This window comes from Mercenaria mercenaria, chromosome 4, assembly GCF_021730395.1.
Source record: "Mercenaria mercenaria strain notata chromosome 4, MADL_Memer_1, whole genome shotgun sequence".
NCBI lineage: Eukaryota > Metazoa > Mollusca > Bivalvia > Venerida > Veneridae > Mercenaria > Mercenaria mercenaria.
Window position 1 is genome coordinate 92,105,406 of NC_069364.1, and position 10,985 is coordinate 92,116,390.

Sequence of the window (10,985 nt, forward strand, 5' to 3'; positions counted from 1 at the left end):
AGGATTGCAGGGGTCTATGAAAAATAAGCAGATTTAGAATGCACAAATGCAACATAAATCCAAGTATTTCAAGAAAGGACAATATATACAATATGACTTGTATACTTGAGAAAAACAATCAAGTATCAGAAGTGAATCCATAAATTGATTCATAGTGGTGTCCATCTTGGAATACGCTGGACATACTCCAGTATATTTGTCTGGATTATGTAAGGGTATATATTTTATATATTACTGTTCCTATTAACATCCCCTTTACGCGAAGTAAACAATTATTTCGCCGGTTTCAAACAACAGATAATTTTAGCGGCCATCTGGGATTTTGGCTGCCATATTAGTTTTTCAATATAAATCGCAAACTTATTCGGGGCGTAGTATAATATTCCACACTGTTCCATTGTTAAAGCTTTGTTATTTTCCAATCATGAAAACTTAAAAACGGCGGCCATCTTGGATTTTGGCGGTTTCTAAAATCTGCTTCCCAGGCTTAAATGAAGCGTATTATATTTATCTACTACTGTGCCAAGTTTCATGCTTTTTACAGAAGGTGCACAATTTTCCCATTTTTATGCACGGATTTCTTACACTAAAATGCATCTGGTTTTGTATTTTGATCAGGAAAGGTGCAGCTTCAACCGTGATGATGCTTTGAATGGTTTTTTTACGAAATATGTATTTTACGGAAAAGCGTTCAATGCAGTCGGGGCAATTTTTTTCTGCTTATAGCACTTGAATGATAGGGCATAATTAACAAATAAAAAAGGGTGTAACTGAAAGCTGTGAGAGTGAAAAAAGAAATGAGTTAATCAAACATGCATCTAAAACTTTATCGTTGCTACTAGATATCTATCTGTAGTGTTTAATTTGTCATTATTTATACTCTTTGATACTCGTTGAAAAGATTTGTGTGTGTTTTATCTGTGATATAGTTACACACTTTGATATTAATTAGATATGGTAATTTTTAATACCCAATAGAAATACCTTAGGCAGGAAGATATTCATGTTGTGTTTATATTAAATTATTTTGATGTTAGTTTGTGTAAAACAACTTAAAAATAAAGTCTAAAATATGAAATTTGATGAAGTTTTGTCGGATATAGGTGAATTTGGAACATATCAGAGACGTCTATACGTTTTGGTTTGTTTACCTACAATTAACTGCGGAATATTTATGTTGATATCTGTATTTTTGGTCGGAAATCCTGCTCATAGGTGAGCGGATCGTATTTTTATCAATCTATAATTGAGCACATGCATACAATGCATACAATTCATTTTAACCTTTAGTTGTTATTTCATAAACGATGGAATTGATCCGATCATTCGATTACCGGAGATATAGGTTATTGCACGTGGCGAATAATGCCACTTACTTCCGAATATATAGTTGTTAGACTGTTAGACTTTATTTTGCATTTAAGGTATAGGTCAGTAATAGAGTATTCAATTCCTACCATAAACCTACTTTGACTGCAATTTTCAGGGGTGCGTAGGTTCAAGCCCCACTGTGACCAAAATATTATTTTTTTCCTTATTTTCCTTTTTTTCTAGTAAGTTTTTACTTCTTTTAAGACTTATTATTGATTTATTGTACAATATTGGAAAATTTTCATTTGATAAGCGATTTCTTGCTATTGAATTCACTCCTGAAACAGAAGGGGTAGGGTTAGACATCTTTAAAAATACTGAATTACATGCAGTAAAAGTTCTCTATTTTGCCTCCACTCTTTAGATTACATATTATGGAAGAAATGTAGGTAGGTTTTACTTCTGCCCCAAGGTTATTTTTAAATGAAGTGAGCAAAATTCAAAACAGACCCGTAGGATTCGACCTTAATTTTTCAATGTTGGAGTTAGAATTCTGTCTCATTAAACCCGATTACTTGAGACACCCTAGAAAAATTGATATTGACATTTTTATTTTGTGTTTTGTTGTTTACCAATAGTTTCGTGTTTCATTTATCAAAATTAATGATATAATGAATTATCTGCAAACGTTTTGGACAGTGGCCATCACTTTGAAATTTGTCTCTACTTGAGCTTGAGGAAATACCATAAATTATACAAAATCTATAAAAAACGGCACGGTAAATGCTGTTTAAAAATTGCAACACAGTGCGAAACACGGTCAACTTTAAGAATATATCAAGCAAATGCCATTTGTTAAACATTACTATTAGGGGTCCAATACCTTAAGGCCGTCGGCCCGTATACAATATTATAATACAAATGAAGCATATAACCTTAAATATGTATATGTTGTCATGACAGTATGTTCAGATAAAAGTCTCTCGTATTTACAAATCTATGTAATTAAACAACACAACAGTGATGACAAGTTATTACTATAATGTAACCCCTAGGTATTGTCAGTATACTCTAGTCTCACTGTTATCAAATGTAATGATATTGAAATATGTATTAGTCTGTATAAATGTTTGCAAGTTGAAATTCCCGCTTTGTTATGAACATGGGTGGGGTATATACATGTAAACATAGCATGTTTTAGGAGTTTAAATCATTACTGTTAAATAGTCATGCGGGATAGTCTGTATCCTTGTAAAGCTGAATGATAAATGTTTATCTACCTAATATCCTATAAATCCATTTATTTAAGCTGTAAACTTTTATTTCACATGTTAAATGTTTAAGACATGTAAAGTGTGCACAGGCTAATGTAGGTGGCGCTCTGTAAATTACGTCACTAAGTAGGTCGTCTGAAGTTAACATTGGGGTGTTTTGTTTACATTTACCACTGATCAAAAAACATGTGAAGATTTATTAACTTACAAGACCCTGATCTTTATGATATTTTAGGTACTGAATAATAATGTATTTGTGCATTGATTTGGGGTAAAATCTTATTATGTTTCATTCAAGATTTCTTTAAAATTGTGATTTATTGGAATTCTGCCGGAGATTCAGCAGTCCTGTGGGATTCTGAGCTTTTCTGCGATTTTTACGCCGCTCGCTGGATTCTGCCAGGGAGGGGGCGAAGGGTATATAAGCTCAGATTTCAGCAGAAGCTGGCAGAACAGTCAGGAAAACTGAAACGTATATTTAGTTTACTATATTTAACTTATAAACATTTTGGCATATAAATTTTGCTATTTTTAGAACTGAAAAGACTAGATCAATCAAAATTAAAGGATTTTACCTCAGTAACATTTATGGCAATCAACTGATATCTATTATAGTATTATATACAGTTGTAGACTGTTGAAATTTGGATTTGAATTATTCAGTTGATTTATTTGAGGAGAATTAAATCTTTAACATGATTTATACATGATTAAATCATTTACAAGAGTAAAATATGATTGCAATAGAAACTTGTGTCGTTTTGATGTCAGTTTTATAAGAATTTCAAATAATGAAAACCTCCGTATTACGCTACCGAAACCAAAAATTTTATAATACAAAAAAACATACTCCCAAGGTCGCCACAATATAGTTATTGCTGGGTTTCGAAATCGAGAATCCACCATACGGATTAAATGCTTATCAGATATCATTCTATACATTATTTTTACTTTTAAAGATGCGCCATACCAGGATATATCAATGATACATATGCCGCAAAAAACGGTGATCATGCACACTTGGTCCTCATCAATCGAACGATTCCAACACTCGGCAGTGGTGACGATATGAATTATGACCAATGCCATCTGCTAAATGCCAGTAACTATGATAACGACAATCGTCCAGTCAATGCATCCAAATATGCCTGTAAGAACTGGGTATATGACAAAACAGATTTTGAAGAAACTCTTGTTTCAGAGGTAAAATATTTTGATCCTTCGGTTTCACATCAAAGTACATGTATGGTTAAGTTGGAACCCGTCCATTTAGCTAAGATCCCCGCCGCGAATATTTGACAGAAGACTATATTGTTCGTACTTTCCTCTACTTCATGTTGCCAGGTGATTTAGAGGACACATCTAGGAATCTAGGAATACTGGTTAGTTGAGAGACCGAGTTTAATAACTAAAAAAACTATCGAAAAACTGCATTTAATTGGTACAAACAAGCAAAACTACTTAGTGAAGTAAAATGTTGATTGTATAGTTTTCTAAACATTATGCACTCTGTAACCTCAGATTTACAACTGATAACTTTCAGCTCAATCTTGTCTGCGATGAATCGATATGGCAGTCGGTGGTAAAGATGATGTTCTTCGGTGGAGTGCTGGCAGGTGCCTTTGTTTTTGGGATGATTTCAGACAGGTATATAACAAATACAGTAACTGTAAACATAACTTATAATATTTGATAAATTAAGAACATATCTGACCTACTGTAACAATGTTAAAGATAACAAACTATTTGCAAAATATGACAACACAGATAACAATGATAACAAATGTACGAGTATTTGAGTTTGTGTCGTGTAATTGCAGGATCGGCAGAAAGAAGACATTGTACATATCTTTCATTCTGATGTTTGTTACAAGTGTAGCGCAGTCCTGGGCACCCACATTATTTGTATATATCTTGCTGAGGTTTTTAGTCGGTGCTGCCGTCTCGGGAGTGTTTCTTACCGCTTATGTCATAGGTATAAACATCATTAGTGTAAGATGTATGTGTATGATAAGGGCTATGGAATCAAATCTCCAGCAATGAGAAGCTAGCGACCCGTAGAGTTTTTTTTATTGTTGTAGATTTCACATAGCTTCTGTTCGAATTTGTATTAGGCTAAGTGCTTTAACCTGTTTTCCATGCAATTCTGTTTAGCAACCGTTAACCAACAACCATGTTTAACACTCTTTAGCAATAAAAGATAAACATTGGTAAAAGTTTGAAAATAGTGTTTTGCAAGTGATTGGCTGAAAAAGTAGAGTAATCATAAAGTCCTTGACATTTAATTGTCGCTGGAGATAAGTTCTTTTATGTGTCAGTCACATAAAGATTTTACGACATGATATACATTAAATCCAGACGATTTCAAAACATATTTGTAAATGTATATTTATATTTTACAAGGAATGGAAATGGTTGGGCCATCTATGCGGTTATGGACTGGAACAATTATCCATGCCACCTTTTCTATTGGACAAGTCATTTTAGCCGGTGTTGGGTATTACATACGCGACTGGAGGAAATTAGAGTTAGTCCTTGCTATACCAAATGTCGTCTACCTCACATATTACTGGTACTTTGGCTTTATTTTTCTAAAACTGAATTTATCAACTTTAAAGGTTTTGATATGGAATTTAGTTTACTCTTACCTACTTATGAATAACTGTCCGGTAGCGTAGGGTAAAATGCTATCAATTGAGTCAGTGAGTTGGATTCAAGAGCAACTGTTTTCTATGGTGATGTCAGAAGAGAACATGACACTGTCAGTTCGGGATGGTCGAGTTAACAGTTGCTTGCATGATTCTAACCGAGATCAAATTAATAAGGGGACAGAATCCATGAGCATTGACACATTATCATACAGACAAGGTTTCTTTATATGTACATAAAAAGAATGATCTTATTCTTGAAAAACGTATTCCATCCAGGTTGATACCAGAGTCTCCAAGGTGGCTCCTGTCTAAGGGTAGGACAGAAGAAGCAGAGGATGTGCTACGGTCAGCGGCAAAAGTAAACATTGCTAGCGTTCCCCAGGGAAGGTTTCTGGATAACTACGAGGTCCCAAAAGATACGGGGGAATTTTGGCGTCTGTTTGGTTCAAGAAAACTCATCATAAGAACACTGGTTATATTTTTCAACTGGTAAGCTAAATGTTTCGAGGAAGTATTTGAATAAATCATAAAAACACCCGCCTCCACACACCCACACACCAGTCTATTCTTACAAGTTTCTTCTACATACTTAGCGCTTGCATATGACAAAATGTTTTGAATATATCAATACACTATTGTATCAAGTAGTTCTTTTTCTTGAATGATTTACTACAAGTTTTTTCAAAAAGTTTACAGCAATGTTTTTGTCTAAATGTGTTGTTTTATTTCCAGGATGGTTGTTGCCATGGTGTACTATGGGTTATCATTGAATGCTGCCAACCTTGGCGCCGATGTCTATCTTAACTTCCTTTTACTAAGCTTATGTGAATTTCCTGCATGCGTATTATGCATTCTCCTATTTAACAGAATTGGAAGAAAGAAATTACATTTTCTTTTTATGATAACCGGTGGAATAGCTTGTATTGGTACTCTTTTTACGACCGTTTTTGGAAAAGGTTAGGAACTTCTATATTTTCTTTTATTTTTAGCATCAGCTGTCTGGGTATCCGTTTAGGCCGTTGTGTCATTTATCTTTGGTGGTTTGCACCCTGCTCTAGAAGTAGAAATATTTCAAGTGTAGACGCTATATTGCACAGTAAAAATCAATAGCTGCTTTATCATTGTTGAAGTATATTGCCAGTATAGACAGTTTATTTTAGTAAACCTTCAAACATCGTAACTTCTTCAAATACAGAAAAAAGACTTTGCTACATCGTGATTTTCGCCGTTTGGGTAATTAGAATTCATTTTTTATACATTCGTCAGATAGTTTATGCAATATGCAATAAATATACTTATTTTTACAGACAAACCCCCTGGAAGCATATTAGAAAAACGTACTACTTTTAAGTTTTTAGCTCACGTTATGTTTTATTATCTTTTGGGTTCTGTCTTTTTCTGTCCACAATTACTTTTAAGAACATATTCGCCAAAATCTAGCTAGTTTTAACCAAACTTCACAGAAATATTCGTTATGTAGTCCCCCTCAAAAATGTCATCTTTAATTCCTCAAGTTAGCTATGAAACGCATGTGAGCGATCAATGGCCTTTATGACCGTCTTGTTCGTACTTTTATAAATAGACGTAATAATTTCATTAATGTCTGTTTGATTTATTATAATAAAATAAATTTAATGACACCATCTTTCCACTCACTCCTTCAGAAGTAACATATGATATACAAAACTCTTTGTTATTACTAACAAGTTTCTTTTACTTGCAGACCTACCAGATGTAACTATAGCTCTTGCTTTGATCGGGAAAACTGGCGCATCAGGGGCATTCGCTTCTATCTATGTATTCTCTGCCGAACTTTACCCTACGACAGTACGGAACGCTGGGATTGGGGCAAGCTCGTGCTGCGCTCGTATTGGAGCAATGGCGGCTCCTTATATATCTGACCTTGTAAGCTTATCTATGTGATCATACATGTAGTTTGGAGTTCTACTTTAGTATATTTGTTTGTTTTGGGTTTAATAGTAATTCAGTTATGTAACGGCGGGTAGTTAACCTAACCAGTGCGCCTGGATTCTGTACCAGTACAAACCTGTTCGCCGCAAGTAAGTAATGCTAATTTACCCACATGAATCAAAGGCCGAGGTCGAATGATTTCAGATATTAAGTCTTTTATCAAATATCACAGAGAACATATGGCTCGCCTGGGAATCGAATTCACGACCCCGCGATCCGCATATCTGCGCTTCTCTATTTAAGTGGGCGGTGCAGGCTTAATTAGTATAGGGGCAACGTATGGGAAAAATGACAGATCCTTACGTAGTCGGTGTGATGGGTTATTTGTGCTCTTACTTGAGAACGTTACCATTGCCACCTCAACTGGAGCAATGTAGCGCAATAACAAATATTTTTATATAAGCCTGTTTCTCAGATGTTGATTTTATTTCAGAATTTAGTTGTGGAGGGTGATATGGGACATGCTTTGCCTATGGTGGTATTTGGAGGTGCAAGTATAGTTGCTGGTATATTGACATTATTGTTACCCGAGACTGTTAACAGACCTTTGCCAGAAACGATAGAAGATGCCGAACAATTCGATATGACTTTGTAAGCAAACATGAGGTTTTTAAGACTATAAATTTCTAAGCATTTAAAAAGAGAATAGATATTGACGCACCAGTATTTATTTTTATGTCAAATAAAAACATAATCGTACACTAGCAAGTAAAGAGAGTCACGGATTTACTTTTACTTTGATTTAATAAGACAGTATGACACAAGTTATATTTGACACTGAGAAAACGAATAATTTCCATTTGACATGCTCTCTCTCTCTCTCTTTCTCTCTCTCTCTCACACACACACACACTCTTACACACACACTCTCTCTCACACACACACTCTCTCTCTCTTTCTCTCTCTCTCATTTCTTTATATTTATCTAATAATTATTATTCTTGAATGTTTTACGTTTCAGGGTTGAATCAAAACCAGAGGAAAAGACACGTCTTTTGGAAGGATATTCCGATCCCAGTCATTACAATATATGTAAAGCAAAATATAACGTATACAAATGTATAGATAAATAATACAACAATTAGCGGAAGTGTGTTCGATATGGTAGTTTATATATAATAATAATAATAATAATAATAATAATAATAACTTTATTCAAAGAGGGTAACATATTTGGCTGTTCCCAGTCCAACATATGGTCCTCTAGCATATTAGTGTAAACATCATCCTAAGTGGCATAAACAGAACTTAGTACAGTTAAAACAGTTTCAAATCCAAGCAATATGAGAGGATCAAATTATATACAAGTCATTAAAGAGTAAATATTATTTGTAATACCTAACCCTAAAAACTCTTTAGTGAGAAATGTACATGAGTGTTTAATTTACATAAGAAAACGATGTGAACACTGTAAGACTATTACACGTTGTGATAAGACAATAAAGAATTAACAAATAAATTAGACAGAAAAAATGACAAACAAACAAGAAAGAAAAAAAAATGTTGTCAAAGAATTGTCATATGAATTTTGCACAAGTAAATAGGTAACATGAGAACGAAACGAATGAAATGCCAGCCGCTAAATACTATTAATGAGAAACGATAAATATCAGAAGAGAATGTTTAGAATATAATGAATATACTTGTAAGTGTAGAAAAGAATGACTTTTCATGAAACTTACACTGTCCGAGAACTCATGAATGGGAAGATGGCTGATATTGTGCATGGTGGTGATCACAAAAATAGAATGCAAATATCAGGAAACAAGGAAACGAACAGCCATTACAGCACCCTTCCGCTAAGGTGGCAGGGGAGTGCAAATTTGCGAATTCCACATTGACGTGTGGGTACCAGTGTTGAAATATCCATAGAAATCTCGTTTTTGCTTATTTTTCTTTGAAATTACTATGGACCATTGCAGATACTATAGACTACATAAAGACGCCTCTCCGGTCCTATGCACCTGTCGCTTTCCACGCCAGATGTAGTGAAAATCGGCCACAGCACCCAAATTTTATAGACTAAAAATAGCCTAACCGGGCCTCACTTTGAACTATGCCATTCATCCATTTCTATTTTTAAATCCAATTTCGTAGCATATATGTATAGTGCGAACATAGATGCATACCCAGGTGGTGTGGAATGTGTCTCCCAACCACCACTTTATTTCCCTAATTTTCACTTGAAAAAAAGTGGATGGATGACAGCCGCCCGTCTGGCCGACTTTTTGTTCTGATATTTATGTTTTAGCCTCAACCGGAAGTACGGAGCTAGGAATTTTAAAACACCCGTCATGTAGAATCAATAACCGTTTCACATTCCCCAGATATATTAAAGAATTAATAATGATAAATAACCAGTAAGATAGATATGCCTTTATATCTACCCTGTCCTGTTTATACAGAAAATCGACAGGGGCCAAACTACGAAACCGCTCCCCTGCCACCTAAGAAACAAATGCTTAAAGCCTTACATGGTACGCCCAGACGGGCTGCATATAGAGGTAAAAAACCCCTGGGTAATGGTGCCGTCACCTATTATCAAAAACAAATTCTATACACTACCCTACGGAGCATGAAACAATGGAACAGTTTGATAAAATTGTCATATTCCTCTATATTTCAGACTTGCTAGAATTGTCTCTGAGAAGAGAATGTGTCTATTAAAACTTAATATGTGTAGTATTGGTAGTACAGTATCATGAATAATTTCAAGTTGTATGGAGCAAAGTTAAACGTATACACAGGTACCATACATATTATGAGTAAATAACCACAAGCAATTATTATCACTGGTGATTTGTAGATGCAATCAGACATAACTGTGAAACCACCACTGGGCGTTTCTGTTCAAGTCTGAGCTGAAACTAGACCACAATTCTAATGGCAATTAGTCTAATATAATATTCCGGACCTGAAACACCCAATAAACTTGAAATAGGTCAAAAGTTAACATGAACATGCAGGTCTGAAATGCAGTTTATTGATAGGTTTAACGTCATCAAACTAACTAATACAGTGTAAGTAGGATCTGTAATAAAACAATCCCAGATTGGATGCTTTACCGCACATTTTCATAATTGTGTGGACTCTGACCCCATCCCAAAATAAATATAAAAACGCAGGAAACAAATGTCAGTTCTGCGCTCCTACAGTTATCAGCAAAGAATATAATTTAAAGGTGGATTCGGCTAACGTTTATTACAGACATTGGAAAGTCCAGACTTACATAATGAAAATAGAAAATAAAAATGACAGAAACAAGAGTGTCTCAACAACTATTTGCATCACCAATGCCTCGCATAATGAGTTTAGCTATGAAACAACCGAAAATTAAACATAAACAAGAATGGCTACCTATTTTAAACTTGTGTTTGGAAAGATATTTTGAAATAGATCACCCACAATTAGTAAGCCAGTTGTTTTGGGACGTTGTAAAAATTGGCTAGTAAGTAGATAACGATTAGCCATGCGTTTTACTCAAGATGGGAGAATTTTGGTGTGGTAGACGATCCTATTTTCATACAAAGTTCATCCGATTTATGGGCAGTTTGAAAGCTGCTTGTATGGTAACAGATTAAGTTACTATGAATTTTAATTCAAAAACAGAATCTATTAATTTTGACTGTCTAGATGTAAAATATTTGCGAGAACAGAAAATACCCCATAATGCCTTATATTATTCTCACATTCAATCAAGCTATGGAAACTGCACCACTGGAATCCAAACTATTTAGAAGTTGTAAATAGATGACGGTTAAAATAATAGCAACAGGAT

At 34.6% G+C, this 10,985-nt stretch overlaps 1 protein-coding gene across 1 annotated transcript; it reads left to right on the forward strand.

Moving 5' to 3' along the window:
* Nucleotides 1–990: 990 nt before the first annotated feature.
* LOC123552441 (organic cation transporter protein-like) lies at nt 991–9,322 on the forward strand. The gene is made up of 10 exons (XM_045342109.2): nt 991–1,215; nt 3,545–3,788; nt 4,129–4,232; nt 4,406–4,560; nt 4,989–5,157; nt 5,513–5,725; nt 5,969–6,192; nt 6,960–7,141; nt 7,641–7,798; nt 8,169–9,322. The coding sequence occupies exons 1-10, from the start codon at nt 1,073–1,075 to the stop codon at nt 8,278–8,280; spliced, it is 1,704 nt and encodes a 567-aa protein (XP_045198044.2). The 5' UTR covers nt 991–1,072; the 3' UTR covers nt 8,281–9,322.
* The last annotated feature ends 1,663 nt before the right edge of the window (nt 9,323–10,985 follow it).

Bases quoted from the DNA above. Each gene is read 5' to 3' on its own strand.
- LOC123552441 (XM_045342109.2), top strand. From the start codon at position 1,073: ATGAAATTTGATGAAGTTTTGTCGGATATAGGTGAATTTGGAACATAT. The intron at 1,216-3,544 runs GTGAGCGGATCG...TTACTTTTAAAG, and splicing joins GTCGGAAATCCTGCTCATAG to ATGCGCCATACCAGGATATA. The intron at 7,142-7,640 runs GTAAGCTTATCT...ATTTTATTTCAG, and splicing joins CTCCTTATATATCTGACCTT to AATTTAGTTGTGGAGGGTGA.